Below are 23479 nucleotides of genomic sequence, written 5' to 3'. Positions count from 1 at the left end.
TATATGTGTGTGTGTATATATATATATATATATATATATATATGTGTATATGTGTGTATGTATGTATGTATACATACACAGTTTAATGCTTCTGTCTTTTGTTTAGCTTTGAATTAACTTTTTTGTTCTTGTTTCACAAGGCTTCAGCACAGTAACCTCTTTGAACCAAAGAGCCCCCATCCCGCTAAAAAGACTGCAGCTCTTCAGGATTATGATCAGGACTCTGCCATGATTGACAAGGTAATTTGTTTTAACTCATCACTCACTTACATACCAGACCACCATATGTGTTTTAGGCTCTTTATATCAGGGTTTTATAGATAGATCATTTTAGGTAGTTACACTGTTATTCCATATGTACGGTGAGGAGAGTGTCTCTTCACTCAGAGAACCAAGATTGCAACACAATTACCACATTATGTGTTTTCTGGCAGTGGTTGAGAGCGTTTAGATCAAATGTTTTGTAGTTTAATTGGTCATTGTCTTGTAGACATGGATGAATAAAGCCTATTTTACTATTGTTTCACATTGATTATGTTCTAAATTACAAATAAATGACCATCAAACACTCAACAGATGATTGTTGTGAAGACAGATGCTCTCCTCCTCTGCATTTTATTAATTGCAGCAATAAACAAGGAAGTAGGCAACTCTAGTATGGATTCATGACCATTAAAGGACAAACTGAGAACATTTTTCTTTGTTTGATAAAATTTAAAGTTAGGTTTTGCTGTCCGCTTCCCAACTCATTTTAACAGAGAAAGAAAGTGGTCTGTACAAGACAGGGCCACGGTGAATGCACACTGCGGACGTGTCAGCGCATGTGTATTGCCTGAGAGAGAGAGTGGCGGTATTCTCTACAGGCAGCTTTTTTTTGTCCTCTAAACTCATTCAGCTTTGGAGAACGGGCGGGGGATTTCCTATGCTAATTTAAAGGCTGCTCCCTGCACTTGTTTACTGATAATGTGAGACACTTTTTACCTCAACGAGAAATCTTGTCACATTTAATCTTGTCACAAGACAATTTAGTAGCTGTAACAATGCAGTCCTTTTAGAAGGAGTTAGGATTTATTTACTTAGATGAAATGATCCTTTAGTCCCACAGCAGGAACATTTGAAGCTTTAAAGCATCAAAAAGAAGTTTCCTTGAAGAACTGTGTAGTTTGGTGCAATTACAGACAAAATAGACACATGGTTGATGTAGTATACTTCAAATTAAATAATTCCACGTCGTTGCAGTGTAACTCAATCTATTCGTTACGGCACATTAGTCCAGTTCAACATGCTGAACATCTGTCTACATGATGTAGGGCTGACCAATATATTGATATTCTATTTATATGTGATATGAGACTAGATATGTTCTTAGATCTTGGATATCGTAATATGGCATAAGTGTTGTCTTTTCCTGATTTCAAGGGCTACATTACAGTAAATTGATGTCTGTTATCTGTTTGCCGTTACCCGCTAAGTCATTATATACACATTATGGATGATTATTCATCAAAAATCTCATTGTGTAAATATTTTGTTGAAGCACAGAATTGTGCAACGCTATAATGTTGTCGCAATATCAATATCAAGGTATTTAGTAAATAATATTGTGATATTTAATTTTCACAATATTGTCCAGCCCTAGAATATTAAGGAATTCTTATAAAATGATTAGGAAATTACGGACCTGACAAATACAGTTTGACTTACAGGTATAGAGCACACTTTTTTGTTCACATGTAGGATTATGCCTCTATTTGTTCTGTTTTTTTCTCTTGACTTAGGAATCTGAAAAAGACAACTTGGAGATCAACCTGTTGCATCAGTCAAATACCTGTCAAACCCAACACAAAGAAGAGAGAGACACCGAAGTCATTCAAATGCTATCTGGGAAAATGGGTCAACCACATGCCACCCAAGATTCCCACAAAGTCTCAGGACCAAAGCGGGCCCAATCAGCTGAGTGTTACACAGGGAATCCTGAGGCCAAATCCGATGCTTCCAAAGCAACCAATGAAACAAACAATGAAATAAACAAAACAAATGATTCTTCAGACAGATATGTCAGGGAAGAAATGAAAAGTGTCAGCAGTCAAACCGAGGAGAGTTTATATCCTCGCAGTGCTCCAACAGCCTCTGAACTCCACTGTGCATACACACAGACTGAGGAGGAGGAGGAGGAGGAGAAAGATGAAGAAGAGTTAGTGAAATCCCCCCCTGTCTCTCCTGTCCCATTATGTGAGGGGGCAGGGTTAGGAGACAAAATGTTGTTTTCGGGTTCCTTCCCTATCCCAGCTGACCCGGCCCGTCTGGCTGAAAGAATCCGCCGTAACAGGACACAGCTGTCTGCCGCCTTTGACGACACAGAGTATGAACCCTATGGGCTGCCGGAAGTCGTCATGAAAGGTAACTTTGTTAGCCGTAAGTTTGTGGGAGGAAAAAAAAGGAAGACATCGGGCGTCAGTATTTTTAGGTTTGTGTAGAATTGCGAAAACGTACAATTTGCACAAAATACTTGAAAAGACACATCCTCGCTACGGACTAGGTCCTCTGTTGGCTAACTGTGCTTAAAGGAAAATAAACAAGATATGTGTCTTGTTTTGTTTCAAAAGTGTCCTCAAACCTTTTTGGAGTTGTTGGAAGGCATAGTATTTTCCCTATCTCAATACTGGGTGCATAGAAAATGATATGCACAAAAATGTTAGAGTATTTGTTTAACCAAAATAGCTATTTTAATGGGGGAAATGTGGATTTGAACTTATTTGACAATCGCCATCAAAAGTATTGCTCTGCCGTGAACATCAAACTTTAAAAATATGAGGGTGAAAAGTTAGTTGGAATGACAAAAACATGCTGGATTATATATTGGTTGAGTATCATTAATAGTGTTTTTGGGTGTATCGGAATCTTGGTTGTGACTTTCTGACCCTGTGTTGTACAGAAAACCGAAGTTCCTGCTGTTAGTGATGTTGTCTCTCTGCGCTTACTCTCTTTTTGTACTTTCACACTCTGTCCTTCATCGGCTTTCCCCTAATCCTCTTACTTATTTCTCTGTCTCCCCCCTCTTCCCGTCCCGTAGGTTTTGCCGACATCCCCAGTGGTCCCTCATGCCCCTACATTGTGAGAAGAGGTCTGTTAGGCACAACTGTCGTACCTGTTCCTCCAAAAGACCCGAGACAAGAGGAAGAGACAGATTAAAACATAGTAACAGGTAACCTTCAGAGACGATGAGAAAACTGGGGTGGATTTTAAGTCTCAAGAAATTCAAAGGGCATGTTGAGTAATATGTTACTTTCCATAATTGTTCTGAATAGAAAAAAGACCAAAACAAATATTATGTTAGTGTTTCTCAACTTTCCCGGCCACTTGGTAACACAAAGCTTCAAGCTTGTATTTTCCTATATATAATCATTACTTGCAGCCCTAGTGCCCACGTTCATAATCAAGGAACATGTCACCAAGTGCAGCGGTGTGGCTCATCAATACGTTAGTAGGAACAATTATTGCCTTGGAATCGTTTAAAAAATATAGTCCCAAACAAGGGAAAATATTGTCTAAAATTATTATATTTATTTTACTAAATATTTTGACTCCACCCTAAAATATATTCTTACATTCTTATGTTTTTGCATTGTTGATGTCTATAGATCTGGTGAAAAGAAGGGATCACTGTGGCTTGACCACGAACCTCGGTGATGGACAACAGCAGCCAAACAGGGACACTCCAGTCCACAGCAACCTGACGCACTTGAGACCCTCAAACCAACACAAGACCAGTTTAAAAAGGGCTGCTATCACACATAGACTTTTGTGTATGTGCAGGTAACCGGGTCTGCATTGGCAGAATAAACACTTCCATCGTGCGGTCACTAGTTTATCCTCTAATTGCTGCTTGGAGACTTTGCTGTTTTTTTGACATCACTATGCTGTCACTTTTCACCTACTTTATATTTAGGTACAATGGTAGTGATTTAGTGTTGCTTGTTGATGTTTATTTGAAGTTTACAACCACTTTTCCAAAGGGATTGTTTAGTTTTTAGTGTCTCTGCATTAACTTATGGGTCTAGCTGCAGCCTACTTTGAATAAAACAGTGCCTAGTGGATGCTTTTCTAAACAAGTGCCTGTCAAGATAAGTGTGACTTGTTTTCCCAAAGGGTGAAACCAAGAGAGGCCTGTTTTGAAAATGTGATATATATTTTTTTTCTTTTCAATCCTTTTGGTGGCTGCTTTATGGCCACTTGTAAGTGTGTTATTTGTAGGCCAGTGTTTACAAAAATTATGTGAAACTGTAGTGAGCATGTGTGTGACGTTAGCTGTGAAAATGGACATGTGTGTCCTCATCTTGACGTTACTGTTTGTGCATATGTGAGTGTGTGGGAGAGAGAGAGAGAGGGGCGAGCACATGTCTATGACTCAGTCTAGCCTGCTTTGGTTTCCGCTCCATGTATGGTGATACACACTGCGCTCCCTCTCTCCTCCTCCTGCTGCTTTGCTTCTGTGCCTTACACTAACGAGCACTCAGTGGTTGAATTTACCAAAAACTAATCATTTGAAGCTTTATTTTATGAGCAGAGGGTACAGATAAAATAATTCGGTGTTTTTGATAAGATATTATTTATTTGAGTGATGTGCTTGTATTTGGTAGATTTTGGTTTTGCACATTTGTTACTGTGCCATACACAACAGTAGCCCAGATGTATGTACACTGTAGAATTTGTAGATACATTTTGAGTTGATGTGTTATTTGTATTATGCCTTATAACTGAGGATATCACCACTTTTCTTGCTTACAAGGTTTGACCAGTAAGTTAAAGGATAGGTTCACATTTTTTCAAGTCTATCTGAAAACAACCCATTATGATATTGTTTTATTATTCCTGTCTTTTATTGTTTTTTTTTTTATATATTTTATTTTTATTTTTGTGTGTGTATTTAATAAATACAAAGAAACACATTTCACTCCAAATGGAGCTTTCTCTCCCACAGGCACTTTTTCTCAACTGCCTAAAAACGGCTCGCCCAAATTCCAGTTTTAAATAAATCAATTAGTGATGTAATTAATTGAGAAAGCCCAGTTTTATGTTATGTGCTGCCTGAGCATGCACATCCCACCCAATGGCTTTATTGAATTTGGTTGACCAATCACAACAGAGTGGGCCAGCTGACCAACAGACTAGGCTATTTCAGAAAAAGGGCCGGGACCTCAGACTGTGTTTCACGTGGAGACACTGCTGCAACGGGCAGTAGAACATAATGTTGTTGTTTTTTTTGTTTTTTTTATCAAAGCATGTAGACCCCAAGAGCACAAATATGATGCTGAAAAGGAGTATAATATGGGCTCTTTAATTCTATACTCTCATGCCCACATAACCCATGACATACATGCAACACAGCTAATATAAATTACCGTTTACTTGCCGAGTTCTGTTGGAGGAATAATAACAAAAATCGTGAAGTTCATATTAAAAGACTAACTACCTGCTTGATTTTGTCTAACTGTAGCCTTTTTATTAGCTTCAGAAATAAGACTGCTGATTAATTACGCTGAATTTGCTTTAAGAAAGGTTCTCTTTGTGGCCAGTATGGACAGAGGGAACTACTAGACCATTAATCATATGTATTGGCATGTGAGCATGTGTTAAGAAAGACTTAAAAAAAAAAAAAAAAGGTGAATCTGTCTTTTTAAAACCTTGCTGAGCTGTCTTTCAATGGCGAACATATTTTTGTTAAAAGTGTGCAGTGTTTTTTTTCCTGTTTATATTTTATTTAAAGGTAGAGCAGTTCTTTGCCAGCCTTGACTCAGTCAGAACCAGTGTACTCGATGCCATCACAATTTATTTGCCATGTTGACACCCCCCCGCCCAGCATATAAACAAACACACATTCCTCACACTGTCAGCTGCCTTCATATCTCTGGGATCTGTAGTCATTTGGCAGTGAAGTAGGATTGTCAGACTTACTGTGTATTTGTTGCCTTGTTTTGGACTCATTCATGTGAATGTATCTGTGTTGTGTTTGCGGCTGGAATAAAAGGCTTGCTATTAATTTAACTGTCTCTTTTGGATCGTTGAGCATCTTTAGGAGAAGTCGGGCTGTGTACTTTGTATATCATATCATGTTTTGACGTGGCCTGTTTGGTCAGCTGAGTGTGTTGTTTTTTGTTTTTAAGTCTAAATGAGTGCCATGGTCCAATGAGGAGTGTCTCAAAGTGTTTAAGTGGAATATCTTGGTTAAATCACACAAGTATTTCCGCAGTTACCAAAGTCCTCTCCCTTTGCCTCTTGGTCATGAACACATTGTTGAGAAGGTGCTGAAAGGTTTAAAGGAGCAGATTTGGATCAAAGAATGAAAGAGTCAATGGAAGAGGCTGGCTTTCCAACTTTACAGTTGGTTTTATTTCATGATGCAAGTGCTCCTTAAGTGCAAGAAAAATTGCACGGACCATAACTCTGACTTTGAAGAAACAAGTGTCTCTTTTTACTTCCCAAAAATACAGAGGTTTGAAAGGCAAGGATTTAGAGAGCTAAGCCACCCCATATCCATCTCAGGAAACTCCGAGGCCCTCTGGTCTTCCTCTGCAGTGACGGCACTTAATCACACTCGCAGAGCTGTAATGGACTTCACGTGCTTCGTCCCTTTCTTCTCCTCCTCCAACGATCGTCTCTCCTCTTTCAGAGGGATGTAGGGTCACGAGAATGGGGAAACACCTTCCATGGAGAAAACACACATGCACTTTCACAACACACACACACACAGAGCTCCTCGCTGAGTTCTGAATGGTGAGAGAACGGCACATGCTGTATGAGACGAACATGGATAGCAACAATTCTCCAAACTTAAGGTAAGACATGCAAAAATAATTTCTTTCTGGGGGTTCTGAGAGTTATAATCAGTAAAAAACGTTTATTTTGAAAGACTTTTGTTTGTCATTTTCTAAGCAGAAATGTTTTAGTTTTTATCTCTCATGCATGCTTCTTGATTTTAAGTTTAGTTTGCTTGTCTAGCTCTTGGGCCTTTTTTTTAATAATAGGTTAGAAAGTATAGTAGCAGACTGTCACACTGATTTAAAAATAGTTAATCAATCCCATGCTCCACATTCCTGCCAATATGAATTCTTTCAACCCTGACACTACAGACAACACAGTAATTTTAGTGCAACATTTAGAATGGAAAATTATATTTAAAGATTTGGGCATCAGTGTTACTGGGAGTGCAGCTGCTGCATTTGATAAGCATTTAATTGGAAATATTCTTTTTTTGGTTTTATAGCCTCAGAGGAAAAACGTCTACTAGTTTATCTTTTCTATGTGAACTGTAGCCCAAACAGGCCGATCATTATTGTTGAGAATCATTCTTTCCCGGAGCATGAAACCAGAGAACCAAAAGATGTAACCTGTGATCTCTCTCTGACGTCAGTGTTGGCTCACTGAAACATAGGCAAATACTTTGGTGGTAATTACATCTAAAGACGCTTTATTTTCTCCCAGCACTATGAATTCTTCAGTAGATACAACATCCTCATCAACAGATGAGGATGTTGTATCTACTGAAGAGATGTCATATTCATCTCTGGAGGTTTGTCGGCACAGATAAAGAGGCCTGGGACAGAGACTTTGTTTCTCCGCATGTGTGAGACAGTCACATTCACAACGTGTAAACGTACTCTAACTGGAAAGTGTCCCAAGATAACTTATGTTATAATTGGACACTAGATAAAATGTAATTGAAAATTAAATAATATGAATAGAAATAACAGAATTCAATTTATTCTTTTTCTCGTCTGCTCTTATATAATCCCAAAATGTAAAAGTATTGAAAATGTATCTCCTTGTTTGATCCAAAGTTTACAGCTAAACTTAAAAAACATAACATAAACATAAAAATGACCATAAATCATTAATATTACACAAAATAAGGAACTATTTCATGTTTTATTATATTTGGAAGTCGATATTCCTTTGTTTGCCCAAATGTTATTTATAGGAATACAGCTTGTTATCCTAGTAGATAATTAGATTATTTACATTTTATTTTGGTATGTTCATATGAGGTCTAAATCCTTGTTAAGCAGTTAGGTAATTCTTCTAAAATTAGGAAAGGTCATTTTTTAAGGAGATGATAAAACAATGTTAAAGATATGCAGATATTGTTCTTTTTTAAAAGTGTAACTATTAGACACAGGATGTCTCTTGCTTTGCTGTTAAGTCTATTTTACGTGTGTACCGAAGGATTTGAGTTTCCACATCGCACTGTAAGTTGCAAACTGGACCACGATTGGCTCCCAACTAGTTGTGATGTCACAAGTCCATACAGGTGTTTGTACAGGTGTTAAACTTATATTTAAAGTGAGCACAGAGAAACTTTTGAAAACAGCCTTCTTTGGTAAACGCTGCCCAGTGAAGCTCAAAACATCCCGCTGAAGTAACATTAAGCAAAACACCTTTTTGTTTTGAAGCACTGTATGTTTTTTTTTGTGTGGAATTGTTAAAGGGGGCTCTGGGTCTCCTGACCCCCAAACATGAGTAAACCTAGCAGGTCATCACGTTGAGGGGAGTGTTTGCAGCTGTTTTACACGTATGATTTTCTTTCTGTAGTTCGTCTCGGTTTGGTCAGATTTGTCTTATACACCTGCCTTAGAAGTAGAGCGTCCATCACTCAGCGCCGTGCCTCTTTTCAAACAGCTCACCTCATGATTTATTTCTCCACCTGCCTCCACTGTTTAACTTAAGATTAGATCATCAACCGTAAGCCACAGTTCTGCTCTTTCCTCCTCCCCCCCCCTCACTCAATATCCTAGCAAAACATCAAAATATGCCAGTGCAGGTTTAGACAGTGGTGACTAATAATTTCTCTGTGTTAAAGCCAGGGCCAGAGAACCCAACAGTCCACACAAACCAAAGCCAACAGTCCATTAGCACAGAATGCTAACAGACGGCTAGACTCTGGGAAATATCAGAACATTGTCAGGACCTGCTGACCCAGACCAAGAAGCTGTTAAATCCCAGTCGTGTGTGTGCGCATGTGTGTGTGTCAAAGGTAAACACAGTTCAAAGAAAACATTAAAAGCCAAAAGATGATAAACAATAAACATGTTTTCAATTAATGACAAGATGTATGTGTTTAGTTTTGGCAGAGTGTAATCGTTTGTAAGGGGCAGCCTGGTGTGTGTCAGTCCCTCCCCGGTTATTATGACAAAGTCTCTACAATGTGAACACTTATTTAATGCCACTTTGTGCCCTGCTGCAGAGACACAGAGAGAAACCGGGAAATGTGCCAACTTAAAGCTGTTCTGTTCCTCTATGCTCCGATCTAAATTTATACTTTTACATGTTTTTTTGTCATGCTTAAAGTCTTCAAATGGCTTGAAGGAGACGTAAATGGACCCACAATCCTCGTTTTCTGAACATTGAAGACTCAGGAGAACCAGAGACAAAGCAGAGCAGAGATACAGGGGAAAGAAGAGAAAAAGGTTTCTCTGTCACCTGATTAGTGGAACTTTAACATGGGATGAGCTCCTGACATCACTTAAGGTACTGTTTTTTTTCATCCTCTGTTACAAAACATTCTTTATCTGTCATAACAACTATCTTAAAAGAATAATCAGAAAGCATAAAGTGGACGCATTATTTAACATGCTGCTGTATTTGTTAAGATTGTTAAGATAGCTTGTCTACTCTTATCTGTTGCCTTTTGATATAGTTTGTTTTTGGAGTGATTACTGAAGAAAAAAGGACCCAACTACAGTAACGTCACACAGTTTGACAGAAGAAATAAAAAAACTATATTTGGGTTTGTTTACCTGTGAAATTAAAGGGGCTTTCCCCTGATTTTGCCCATCAAGATCAGTTTACTTGTCATGATGAGTACTACTCAACTTCTGAAAACAGTTGTATAATGTGGTTTAGAAAAAATCTGAAATAACCATCAATAACCCTGATGACGTCGTCGGGGTCATCTCTGATTGGGCGACAACTACTGAAAATGTACAAAGTGGAGTGTGAGTTTGAAACGGCATTAAGCATGATGCGAGTGTCTAAGGTACGGAAGCCGAGAACGGCCGTGGATTTTGTTTTTGTGCACTGTTATCTCGTGATAACGACTTATTAATTCGTTTTCTCGATATAACATAACTAAGATCATTTTCATCGAGATTACTATTTAATTAATAATGTGTTTGTCTTGAATTCAAACTAATGCGCTGCCATGAACGGCTTCAAGAGAACTACTGGCTGTAGCTGTAGATGACAAAATAATTAATTCGTCATCTTGAGAAAACAAACTTTGTTGTATCGAGATAACGAATTAAGAAGTCGTTATCACGAGATAAGAGAGTATAAAAAAATTAATCCAATGGCCGTTCTCGGCTTCAGTAAATAGGCACTCCAATGACTTTTACACATTAAAGTCTGTTTACATGGCTAGGTGAGTGCTACTGCATTATGTGAAAAATTTTAAAAAATCCTTTAGTGCCTCCAGAGGGAGCTGTGTGAAGTCCGATAAGTTGCCTTGAGTGATGTCACTTGAGACGGCATCAGTTGAGTCCTAAGACTAAAAGTTTGAAAATGAAAACTATCTAGGGGTCTGGGGTGAGAAAGAAGGGGGACCAGTGTACCTAACTCCTCATCTCTGCCTCAGTTTGGGGCGACATTAGCTGCTTTTAGCATAACTGAACTTAATCTCTTAATGAACTGTTGGCGTCATGATACATTATGGGCGCCATGTAGGTGCCAGTTTTTGATGAGGTAGAATTTGTGGAAATAACGAAGACGATATCGCTTTTGATTTTTAGCCATTTATTTAAAATGTTGGATGTGAGTCTGACAATGTTACAGTGGAGTTCTTTTTTAAGTGAAGAATCTCTGGAGCTCATAACTGTAGTGCTGGAGTATTCCTTTAACGCCACTGTTAACCCACTTACTCTAAGATATGTACTGTAGAAGTGTATCTATTGTGAGCTTCTGACTTTTCCTGTCAGTGACCGTCTCTGTGGTTTGACGCACAGATGTATAAATAAAGGTCTGCCATCCTTCCAAGAACACTTGTGTTGCCTGCTTACACATTTCCGCGCTAACACATACAGGACCTCTCTAAAGGAACTTCCTGTTTATATCCAGCTGTGCACCAGTGTATCCTGACTGAGAGCCCGACCAGATTTTGGCTTCTGAGCTGTGACCCCCTTACCCTGGAGGGGCAGGGGGGGTCGACAGGGAGAAAATGCGGTGTACCACCCTGTTGGCCCTGCTGACGGGGGTTGTGCTGTACCTGGTGATGGGAGCGCTTGTTTTCGGCACCCTTGAATACCCTGAGGAGAATTTGGCATACAAAGACCTTCTCACTACCAAGAAGACCTTCCTGGATAATAACACCTGTGTCACCGAGGAGGACTTCCACAAGCTTGTGAAGGTATCACTGACTGAGTAAAAGTGGCCAGTGGTCACCACTTTAAAACAAATCTTCCTCCCTGCACTTACCAATATCATATCTCTGTCAATCTTTGCACATTACTTTACTCAGAATGTGAGTTTGCGCAGTAGTTGATATAAATCTGAGTAGTAAGTGTGGCGTTTTCAACAGGTTGCCTAAATGGTGACACGATTAAAAATAACAGGATGGCAGCCAATTTGAAAGTCTATTTTCATTTGATGAAGGCTGTTACATCAATTTTATAAACCAGTGGCTAAAAATAACAATACATTTATGTACAAATATGAGGTACTTGTATTTTACTTGAGTCTTTTCTTTTCATGCCATGTACTTTTTACTCCACTACATTCATCTGACAGCTTTAGTTAACAAATTAAGATTTTTGAACACAAAATGTAGTTTATAAAATACACTGTTTCATCATAAATTAAACTACCCAACAATATATACTGTGGGTCTACAAGTACAGCTGAAACGATAAGCATATTAAAACTTAGTTGAGTGACAGAACTGTTTTGGTTGTTTCCAGTTTCTAAAATGTTTTTAGATACTTTAAGTATATTTCCTGATGATACTTAAGTATTTTTACTTAAGTAACATTGCAGAACTTTTACTTGTAAGAGTAATTTTACTTAAGCAAAGGATCTGAATACTTCTCCCACCACTGACAAATACCATGCTTAAGTACACATTTGAGCTACTTGTACATTTTCTTCTATTTATACTTAAAATACAACACATGATTAAAGATTAAAGCAGTAGCTTGTGACTTGTGACAGTTTACAAAAGAGCATTGTGGAGTTGGCTCCCTGTGTCATGTTTCAGATGCTTCAAGCAGTTCCACCAAAGTGTGAACTCCCATCAGATGGTTTAATTTAAATAATTGCTTGAGCACCAAATACTTCAAGTGATCCAATATTTCACACAAAAATCACAAAATCCAGCAAACGAAATATACACAAATTTGTAGAAAGTATTTTTTTTCTTTATTCCTCTCCCATTAATCATGTTGTACCCCATTAAATTGGCGCAACACCTAGGTTTGGAACAACTAAACGAAACTATCTAACGTTGAAGCTAGAATACAATTCCACCTCAAACAGCTACAACAGTAAAATCCTCCTTTCGCATTGGACCTGAATACTTCTTCCACTACTGGTTTAAATGTCAATCCAACTGATAGATAACTTCAGAGAACCTAGCTTTCCTGTCTCAGATGCTTATCTGTCCCCTGCAGAGAGTGGTGTCTGCGGTGGAGGCAGGCCTGGATGTGAACAACATTCCTCACAACTTCACCAGCCGCTGGGACCTGGCCTCCGCCATCTTCTTCTGTGGTACCATCATTACCACCATAGGTAGGCAGGGACTTCAGGCTGCACTTTGAAGATCATATAGCTATTAAATGCTCGTTTAGATGAAAGATATGTGATATGTTGTGAAACCATTAGGAGAAGAAGCTTAGAGTTCAAGCGGGATACTTTCATCTTTCATCAACACCAAAACCTTGTTTGATTGTTGAGTACAGGAGCATGACTTTATGTCTGATTTATTTCAGTGAAGTGCAAAACGTTGATACTAGGTTCACAGTCACAGAGCTGATCTGGAAGCAAAAAGTACCTCTTTGGATTAAAAAACTACTCACATAACTAAACTTTGTATTTAAATATGATAGACATGCTGGCCTTTGTGGTTGTTTTTTACATTCCTCTTTATTTCTCTTCAGTTAGTAACTTTCATGTAGTTTAGTTTTTTTGTCATGTTTGCTGAAACTGTCCCTATTTCCTAACTAGTACTACATGAGACAGATTAAAAAGAATCACATTCCTCTGCCTCCTCCTGGAGCTCCTAATGGGAAAACAAGCCATCAGAGATGAGAAGTCTTCAAACTAGGCAGTGCTAATCAAATATGAATCAATATTCTGATACTGTATTGCCTCTTACTCACCTCACATTTTTTAGGAACATATTTTAGTGTACGTTTTAGCAATAAAATGAAAAGTTGACACACATGCCGGCCGCTGGGCTGTGTTTGGTTTGACTCGACTCGGTTACAAACTTTCTCCTTTTAGAAATGAGCAATACAGTAAGAGAATGTTGGTTAATGTTTGGTCAGGGCTGTCTCGGTTGATCGCAGTTGACAAGCTCTTATTGAAACTGTTAGAAGCGTCTTGGCTCTGATTGGTTGTTTTTCTACCATTACCACCAACTACCATTAGCAGCACTAGGTGGAGGCAGAGGAACACACTTTTTTTCACAGTTAATCTACCTCATGCACTTCTGTCAGGATATAGTAACAGTTTAAGAAAATATGACAATAACTATTTTATGAAAGTTACCTACCGAACCTTTAAGTCATCTAAATGTCTAAAGATATCTCAGAATTGGGTCTCAAGTTGTGAATGGTACTGATACAAAAGGAGTTTCTTTAGAACTTGCATGCATATTAACCAATGTTAGTAGCTGAATGTCCTAGTAGTTTTTATTTTCTAACAGGTTTTGGGAACCTGTCTCCTCGGACGTGGTACGGCCAGTTGTTCTGCGTGTGCTACGCCCTGGTGGGCATCCCCATGTTTGGCATATTGCTCGCTGGAGTGGGTGACCACATGGGCACAGTGCTGCGGAGAGCTGTGGCCAAGATTGAGACCCTCTTCCTGGTGAGAATGATATGTCCTGGCCAAGAATCAATCCTCCGTTTCAACCTACGAGGCCCTTTTTTCAGCAGTGCTTAACTGGGTTTTGTGGGATTTTTTTGTGTAAATTCATATTCCTGTAGTAATGAAATAAGTGAACTTCAGTTTTCTCAATTGTTTTGATGGAAGAAACAATGTTGAAATGCTAAATAAGGTAGCTGAATGTAGCTGCTGCCTCCACAAAAAAGAAATAGCAAACCATCTCTGCAAGTGATTATTTATTTTCAAGGCAGCACGGTCTGCACACTTCAGCTCGTCGGAGGTTACACACAACATAGCTGCAGCCCTGAGCAGATACACAGGATCCTTGCTCTAGGGCACCATGGCAGTGGTAGCTGAGAAAGAGGACATATTTAAATTATTTAACTTATTTGTCTCAGAATTTTCCACTCTGGATAGATAAACTGCAATCTCAAGGTGTACCAATTCTTAAACTTGTTTCATTAAATACGTCATTACAGTCTTAAAAGGGGCAGCACTCAAAATACTGAAAAAATAATATGGACTGGGATTGCCCCCCCCCCCAGAGTTCTAACAGATCGTTCCTTAATGCTTGAAACACTGACTTTTTTTTGACGGCCACATGCATAGCATGCACCTGTGGCCGTCCGGCTTTCAAAACAAAGAACAGAGGAACGTGGAACACACACAGAGCGAGTGTGAGTTCACTCTTTGCTCAGGACACCATTACTCCACTATATCTTTACATAGCAAATATTTATTTGCTGCCATGTTAATGTTCTGAATAATGAGTTAAGCCCCTGTACTTATTATCATTCATTCTGCCTCATGTTGCTGTCTCTCTCTCTCTCTCTCTCTCTCTCTCTTTCTCTCTCTCACAGAAGCGTAAGGTCAGGCCAACCACTGTGCGTGTGATCTCAGCGGTCCTCTCCATCCTGATTGGTTGTCTTATCTTCCTCGCTGTGCCAACTGTCGTGTTTCAGAACGTGGAGCACTGGTCATTTCTAGAGTCCCTCTACTTTGTGGTCATCACCCTCACTACTGTTGGCTTCGGAGACTACGTACCAGGTACTGAGAAACCTTTTAGTTGCAGCTCACAACAGTTACACAATAATGGAAGAAGCATGTGCAAAAGCAGAGTGTGATAATGGGAGGGGGTCTCAAGCAGAAAAAGTAGTGAGACACTCTTCCTCCCTACTCCAGGACAGATCTGTATCAGTCTTTGACCTGTGATCATTCGTGAGGGAGCAACAGAATGGAGAATACTGCATCTCTGTTGTAATTGGAACATCACATCACATTAAAACTTTCTCTTTGTCCAGGTGCTGGTGGCGGCTGGTTCTTTAAGCCTCTGGTGTGGTTGTGGATAGTGTTTGGTCTTGCCTACTTTGCCTCCATTCTCACCATGATAGGCAACTGGCTGAAAGTGCTGTCTAAGAGGACGCGCGCTGAGGTTAGAGATACATACTAGACAGCCAGGAATATACACCAAGAGAGGAAGAGCTGCGCTCGATCTTGTTTAGAGGTTTGTCTTTTGTGTTATGTGTCTCTCTCTCTTTCTCTCTTTCAGATGGAGGAGTTGAGGGCCCACGCTACAGACTGGACCCAGAACATCCAGAATATGTCCATGGACTTCCGCATCCCTAACCCTCTGGAGTTTAACGACCCTTTCCTCCTGCAGCGCCGGCGCTGGAAACGCAGTGAGCGTCGGCGCATCCGTCGGGGAGCCGAGGGCACTCTGGGGTACTTGGCTCGAGGAGGATCTGAGAATGGACACCTGCCGAACCGCTGGGTCGGCCTCTCTAGCTCCATGAGTCAGCTGGAGGCCCATTCCTCTCTTGAGAGGGCGTTGGCAGCCAAGTCCAGGACACGGGTCAGTGCTGCTGGAGTTGGAACGGTCTCCAAATTGGTGCCTGCATTGAGGGTTGACACCGCTGTGGGCCTGCAGTTGGAGGGCAGGTTGTTTCCTCACATGTTGACCCGCTCATTCTCCCTCCCTGTGGCCCACTCCACCTTAGAGCTGGACTCTGCAGGTGCAGCCATGCTGGAAGGACCCCTCACTGGATCTGAATCTTCTTTTGACTCCAGATCAGATGTCTCCTCTGTCTCCTTGTCCTCCTTGGCACTCCGCAAGTTCCCCCAGTGCCATACAGTCAGCAGCATGGAGGTGGGAGGGGTGAAAACCGCAGACATGAACGCAGCACAAGAGAAAGACCAGCTGATTCCAGCAAAGAAATGTGGAACTGTAGACAACAAAAGCTACAGACATGAACCTGCTCCTGGTTTGCTTCCTCGCTTCTCCCCTGTTCCTTCTTCTCGCCCTCCTTCTTGCCACTCAATTCACCTGCCCTCCCCTCCCCTCCATGCTGCCTCCATACCCAGCTGCCAGCTGCTGGATTTCTTCGGAGAGAATCTGGCATACATTGACGAGTCCTCGGACACTCTGAGTGACCGCGCCCAGCCAGGAGCAAGAGAGGAGAGGAGGAGACGGCCACGAAAGCCCAAGAGGAGGAGCATGAGGAAGCATCTGTCACACAGCTGGAGCCCCGTGCAGGTGAGGAGGCCCGACAGTGACATGCAGCCGCCGTCAAATCCCCCCACACCGCCTCCAGAGTCATCTCTTTCAGACGTGCCCCGATCAGAGAACCAGGCCGGTTCATTTCCAACACTCTGACACCACACTAACGTGTCATAAAGCTGTGGGTTGACACTCTCCAAGACCACTTAGATTCTAAGAACATATTTAACACATGCAGATCTCAACCTTCATAAATAAAGCTGATGTTCCAGGATATTTATTATTTGAGGTTAGCCTCACAAAGTCAGCCCACAAGTTTTGCTTTATTACTTTCTGATCTGACATAGCCCAGTGGACATTTGTTCAATGCAGGAAATCCTTCTTATGGGCTGTACAATAGATGATCGACACTGCCTCCTTTCAGACATGGAAATGATTAACATGAACCAGTTGTACTCCAGACTGAATAATTGCATCAATCACTGGTCTGTCACTGATATTTGCTTCAGAGTAAACAAGACTAAGAGTCTACAGCCATGCAAGCAGCTCTGTGAGACTGTACATCTACAGTATACATCTGTAACTATGACTTAATTGTGCCAACAAATCATATGAACTCAATTGTGCCTTCTACACTCAATGTCCTTATTAATCAAGCAAGTCCCAGTGAGCACCGAAGAAAATAACACGCATGCGGTCTTTGCGACAATTACCAGAAATATGTCACAAAAAGTGTCTGTTAGGACCTTTCCCTTTATTCTCAATGGGATATGAATGTGTCTACAAAATGTCCTGGCAATCCAATCAACAGTAGTGGAGACATCTCCCTCCATGCAACAAATGTCAATCTCTTGGTGGGGTAAGAGGAAAAAGTCAGAAGATTACCAAAATCAGTAGGATTAATTACCTGGGAATCATGAATGTCTGTACAAAGTTGCATGAACACTCATCCAGAAGTTGTTGAGAAAACAAGATCATTAGATAAATCTAAAGAGAGAGAGAAAGAAGCTTTTCAAAAGAGGAAATCCAGCTTTTTTTTTAAATCGACCACACCTGGTGTGTAAACAGTTGGTCACAGGTTCCAGTGGTTTAAATAGACTATGAGTCACATTATCCAGACATCGTTACGCATAATTATCTACTTTCTTGAGCTGTCTTTTAGCCACTGAGCTTAATCGATTCTCGGCAGGCGTATTCAGAATTAACTCCAATATTTAAGTTGGATTTGTGAGGCAAACACTTGACGACTGACTAACAGCTTCACAATCAGTGCAGTGTTTTGAGATCCCATCAAAATATAATAATACCCATATACGAAATACAACATTAAAAGAGAAAAAGAACAGCGGACAAGAGCAGAGGAGTTATTTACGCAGCAGAGGCCATTTATTTAAATAAATTTGACTTGTTTAGGGTGTCATCTGCAGACAAAATTGATTACAATACACAATGCGTCAGAATCTGGGTGGCTTACCAACCCCGGCTTTTAAAAACATTACCGGGGAAAACCCTGCAGTGGGTGGGGAACCGGAACCACAACAGTACATTATCATCAAAGCACAGTTGGGACATCATTCGCCCTCAGACCAGTGTCAGTCCCTTGTGGGATGCTGTCATACAACACGATTGAAGTCTTTATTCAAGATTTAAACTATCGAGTTGCTTGATGCACGAAACAGGTGGCTGACTGCTGCTGGTTTGTGAAACTCCTCTTGAATGTTTTTATGGGTAAAAAAGGTAAAGATCAGAGCAAGTTACTGTCCAGTTACTGCTTTGTGTTCAAACATGATAAGCATCTTTGAGTGCTTGCTTTGGATAAAAGCATAGACAGTATAAAACATAGACAGTGTGATGCGGCACATGCAGGTACATGTTAAGAAATAACAGAGGCACAGGCTAATTATTGCTAACTAAAATGCTAGTAACTAAGAACATAGTAACTAAACCTAAACAGCTAACGTAAGTCAAAACTGCTTGCGAACTTACCTGTACTGTTTGATAATTCCTCAACTGTGCAACTGTAAATTGTGTTGATATGACACAATAGTTAGCTTAGTTTTACAATAATGTCTGCTGCAGAGCCATAAAGTGAGGTACAAGGTGATGGAGCCTTTTATACATTGTTGTGAATGAATGGCAGTCAATGGAACGCTAACAGCGGGTGATTGCTAGGTAGCGTCAAAATGGCGCCATGGCGCTTTGTGGAGGCCGACTTACCCCCTTGGAAATAAGTGCTCAGAGGGCTATTCAATCAACGATAAGGTTGCTTTTAAGGTTTGTGGTGTTTACAAACTATACTATCAAGTTTCCTTAAATCAGTGTTTCTTCTGCTTGTGATCACTGTTCCTCTTGGTTGATTCAGTTGGTTAGTGTTTTGTTATCTTTTAAAGACTCTACTCCTCTGCACCATAAAAAAGCTGCAGGTTTTTCACCCCTTTTCCACTAATATATCTGGCCTAAGTTGACCCTGTTAGATGCCTCATAATGTCTTAAAGTGGCACATTAAAGTGATCAATACCAGATTGCAAATTGACACTAACCTTAATAGAGCTCATCTGTGCAAATGCCTTTGTGATATTTATTAAATCATTGTGACGACTTTCAGTAACGTGTCAAGAAACACACCAATGTGACAACAAAGGCAGTAAACTAGTAAACATTGATGTAAAGCATGCTGGTCTCAAACTTCTGAGAAAAATCAGCTTTGAACAATAATTTGAATTAAAACATTTATGCATACTATTAACTTGTTTGTTAGACCTCAAGCACACAATGATACACAATACGTTTTGGAGAATAGTAGTGGATGCAAACTGATGTTTACAAGAAAACTCCACAGGGAACCTTTAAATTGTACAAAGGCGGTAGTGCCTATTTAGTAATGTTGGGTGATATAAAATCAAACCTGGGTCCTAATTTCATACCAATTCTAAGCTGTTTTTGAGTGTTCACTCTGGAAAAGAGAAAGAAAAAATTACTACAAAACTGTTGTTTTGAGTGTAGTGTTAATGTACACTTTTTCCCCCAATGCAATGCAAAAAGGAAATGGAGGATGTGTTTGTTGCTAAAAGGAAAATCTAAGTGAATTGTGATGTACAGCTCCAGAAAGATTTTGGAATACGATACGTCAGCCAATACTGAGTACCAATCTGATACTAGTGTTTAATTAATAAGCTGTCTGCCTTAGCGTGCGAAAGTGACTTGGATAATTCCACTATGTGAAAGGCAACATCAGGTTTAATTGGCTGTGGCATGGTCAAATATCTGTTTGTTGTATTGAATGCAAAAAAAGATTAGTATATAATACTCACTGTATACAAATAATATGCAGTATAAAATTGGGACATAGTTTGTTGTTCTAAGACCACTGTCCACTGGAGAGCAGGAGAAGTAAAACGACCTGAAACCTGGACCCTGAAAGTCCTGAATGAACTCGGCTTTTAGTGGATGCGGAATAAACATTTAGTTTGTGCCTACTCAGAACCAGAAACTACTACAAGAAGCCATCGTGGCATTCTGCCCTCTACCAGGGCCAAAATGAGTAACTCAAATTTAGGCTGCCACATACAGTATTTTGTCATTTGTTGACAGAGGCCTGGAAGGAGAGAGATATTCACATGGCAACATACTGGCGTGCTGACCACGACCTATCAGCTATATTTTGTACGAGTCTGACTCCTAAACTGAAGGATGTTTTTTTACAGTTTTTTTTCCTTCTTCTTAATATATACAATAAAAAGAAGTTATAAGTAAATATTTGAATTGTGGCTCATTAGTATCTCAAGACTTCCATCAGTCAATCAGTTTTAGATTAAGTATTTTGTCTTAAATCTAAAAGGATACATAATCTCTAAAATTAAATTTCAGATTTGTGTTTCAAACTGCGTGTTGCAGGACGCTGTGTGTAAAGTGAAACATACTAACACATTTATAATTTAAAAAAACAAACATTTTCTTTTTTACAGTGGGACATTTACTTGAAGTTTTCTTCCATTAAATTTTTTTTTTTTTTAGTTCCTACAGTTGAATGTTTGAGCTTTGTTGTACACAGGGATGTATATGCAGAGTTTGACATTAGATGAGTATTTTCACAATCATCAGCTGAAAATAGTAAGATTCTATGTGCTCATTGAAAATCCCATTTTCAGGGGCCCAATATGATTTGTGACATCCCAAATAGTTTGGAAGCCAATTCTGGTCCAGCATACATGCATACATACACTGAGAACGGATTTTACAATGAAGTAGAAAACGCCTTTTGTCCAGCAACTTACATTTATAGATTCTAGATTGTTTTTATTAAGATGTCGTTTCAAAGACTAAAAGATAATTGATTATTTTAAGTAAAAAGGAAAAATCCGACACAAAATATTGTTCAAAGAATGTCTGAAGAGGATCTTTAAGTTTAAGATCTGAGTACTTCCACAGTCACCTTTGCAGTAAGTTCAGCTCAATACAAATAGTCTTCACTGTCAACAAACACCATTTATTGTCACTTTTGAATGGAATCAGCCTGCCATCAATCCAAAAAGAATTAACAGAAATGTCACCCTCCTGTGTTTAGGAAGAGAACAGCCAGGCCTCTGTGGGTTTGGCCTCTTAGCTGTTTCGTCGCAATAGGGCCTCAAGTACCGCTCTGGTCTCCCAAGTTTGACTGCTCTGAGAATATGGCTTCAATAATGCTGAGGCCACAGATCGGTATCTTCTGTTTACTCCAGTGTCTCATGGCCATGCGGCTGCTTGTATAACTTTTAATTTTGTGTTTGTTTGTGTTGTGTCCTGTTGCCCTGGGACCTGTATTTTCATTTAACTGCAAGAAATAAATAGGAACAATTTCAATCTAGTGTGACGAATAGGTCTCGTCCAAACCTGTAATGTGAGCTATTTTTGACTTGGACCACAAGGTGCATGTGAAAAAGAGAAAATTATTTTCTGTCATCCTCAAGAAAATTTTACAAAACGTTATCAAGGGCTCTCTAACATTTTTTGGTCAGTGTAGGAAGAACCAGAGCCATGAATCATGACAGATTTGGCTGTATGGAGGCTTTACAGGCCAGATGTATGGGGGTGTGCTTTCAATGCCAGGAGGGTCTGTATGTATATACTCCCTCTTAAGGTCAACGGCACGGACATGGTTCACATTGTGTGTGTGTGTGTGCGTGTTAGAGAGGGGGTCGATAGTCTTCTCTCTCAAGGACAGTGGGACCCAGTGTGAGACGGAGCAAGGCGCTCTACCGTCGGATAAGTACAGGTTGGATATAGCAAGGGGTAGTTAAGTGGAAAAGACTAACAGATGCTGGGGCTAGTTTACTCGGGGGGAGGGAGCCTCACCACAACTCGAGCACTAGCACCCCGAGAGAGAGAGAGACAGAGAGACGCACGCACGCACACTGTGTAAATTCTCTCTCTCTCACTCTCTCTCTCTCTCTCTCTCTCTCTCTCTCTCTCTCCATTTTACTGTGATGGCTGGAGAACAGTTTGTATCTCTTTAAGCTATTTTAAAAGTAGAAGTCCCTTGGACAAAAAAGCAGTAAAGATGGACGTATTTCTCGTCAATTTCAGGACATTAAAGGATTGGCTAACCAAAGTAACAAACAAATAAACAAAGAATGTAAATGGGAATACCAAATGACAAAAAAAACATAACCTGCAGCTCCTCCAACTCTATACAGTGTTGTTTTAAAAAAAACAATTGCCAGCCAACTAGAAAGAAGATATAACTTCAGTAAATGCATGACAGCCACTTTCTCTGTTAGTGCCATCCATTATGTCGTAACAACCTTTTTTATGTATCAGACGGGACTGCTTCCCCTTCAACTAAAACTTTACTCTCAACCAAGTTTACAAAACAAATCCCCAAACAAAAGAGTAATCGAGAGAACACCACCTGTTCAATAAAATTCTCAATAAAAGCCAGGATATAATATCTGTGCTATAAGGCATTGCCACAAACACACATGCACGCACATCCACACACATGCCTGCACACACACACACACACACACACACAAACCACTGGCATACCAGAGAGTCTATATTTAAAATGAGCCCTGAGGATGTTTTTTTTTTTTTTTCAGCATTAAGACATTCTGTCATAAGTGGTCAAAGTGGATACTTGAGTGTAGAGAAAGACTCATATCTGTGTGTGTGTGTGTGTGTGTGTCTGTCTGTCTGTCTGTCTGTCTGTGTGTGTGTGTGTGTGTGTGTGTGTGTGTGTGTGTGTGTGTGTGTGTGTGTGTGTGTGTGTGTGTGTGTGTGTGTGTGTGTGTGTGTGTGTGTGTCTGTGTGAGTGAGTGAGTGAGTGAGAAAGAATCAGTGAGACTGGTGGTAAAACACAGGTATGATGAAAATATAATGATAGCATAAGAAGAGCAATGAGTCAACAGCTTTTTCACAATAAGATAATAAATGCTCATTCAGAAAAATAAGCATGAGTGTGATTACGGAATATTTGAGCCAGACCCAAATAGGTACAAATTTTCTAAGGCTGCAAAATACCACCTTCCAAACTTGTAGCCGTTCCAAATACAGCCCTATCATCCCACGTCTCATTTTCAAAGCCTCTCTTTTCTCCCTCTCTCCTCCCACCACAAATCCCAGAACTTCGAGCAGCAGAGAGAGAGAAAGAGAGAGAGAGACAGAGGAGATGAGGGAAGCATTTAAATCTAGCGTTCCGTGAGTGGTCGGGTCGGTGTCTGGAAATCTTTCACATCCTGTTTACGACGGGCAGATTTCAGCCCGGGAACCACAGAGAGCTGGCAGGGCCTCCGCCTGGACACAGCTTCTCTCTCTTTTTTCTATCTGCTCCCTGCCTCCCTCGCCCAAAGATCTCAGTCTGCAAACCTTTCCACGCCAACTCCTTCCTATCAACACCTTCAAACCTAGCGCAAA

The 23479-nt window shown here is 40.1% G+C and overlaps 2 protein-coding genes across 9 annotated transcripts in view; both read left to right on the top strand.

Moving 5' to 3' along the window:
* The window catches only part of si:dkeyp-115e12.6 (centromere protein F), a 23887-nt gene extending 17838 nt beyond the window's left edge, over positions 1-6049 (top strand). For 6 of the 7 annotated variants that reach the window (XM_034883436.1, XM_034883437.1, XM_034883430.1 and 3 more), the window contains 4 exons: positions 141-240; positions 1779-2400; positions 3074-3205; positions 3642-6049. In XM_034883436.1, coding sequence (XP_034739327.1) covers positions 141-240; positions 1779-2400; positions 3074-3192 — 841 coding nt within the window. In that variant the 3' untranslated portion in view covers positions 3193-3205; positions 3642-6049. The remainder of the gene's footprint in view (positions 1-140; positions 241-1778; positions 2401-3073; positions 3206-3641) is intronic. The other variant, XM_034883434.1, reaches the window with a different exon arrangement.
* Positions 6050-6216: 167 nt separating this feature from the next.
* On the top strand, positions 6217-18324 carry kcnk4a (potassium channel, subfamily K, member 4a). 2 transcript variants are annotated; one of them, XM_034883459.1, is made up of 8 exons: positions 6217-6836; positions 9346-9525; positions 11110-11398; positions 12657-12774; positions 13913-14073; positions 14952-15138; positions 15393-15523; positions 15641-18324. In XM_034883459.1, exons 3-8 carry the CDS (start codon positions 11210-11212, stop codon positions 16742-16744), a joined length of 1890 nt encoding a protein of 629 aa, XP_034739350.1. In that variant the 5' UTR covers positions 6217-6836; positions 9346-9525; positions 11110-11209; the 3' UTR covers positions 16745-18324. The 2 variants fall into 2 exon arrangements, with proteins under 2 accessions (XP_034739350.1, XP_034739351.1); XM_034883460.1 differs by lacking the exon at positions 6217-6836 and having other exon boundaries at positions 9336-9525.
* Positions 18325-23479: the final 5155 nt, after the last annotated feature.

This window comes from Etheostoma cragini, chromosome 10, assembly GCF_013103735.1.
Source record: "Etheostoma cragini isolate CJK2018 chromosome 10, CSU_Ecrag_1.0, whole genome shotgun sequence".
Taxonomy (NCBI): Eukaryota; Metazoa; Chordata; class Actinopteri; order Perciformes; family Percidae; genus Etheostoma; species Etheostoma cragini.
Note: the sequence above shows the minus strand (reverse complement) of the source record. Positions and strands in the feature narration are given on the sequence as shown.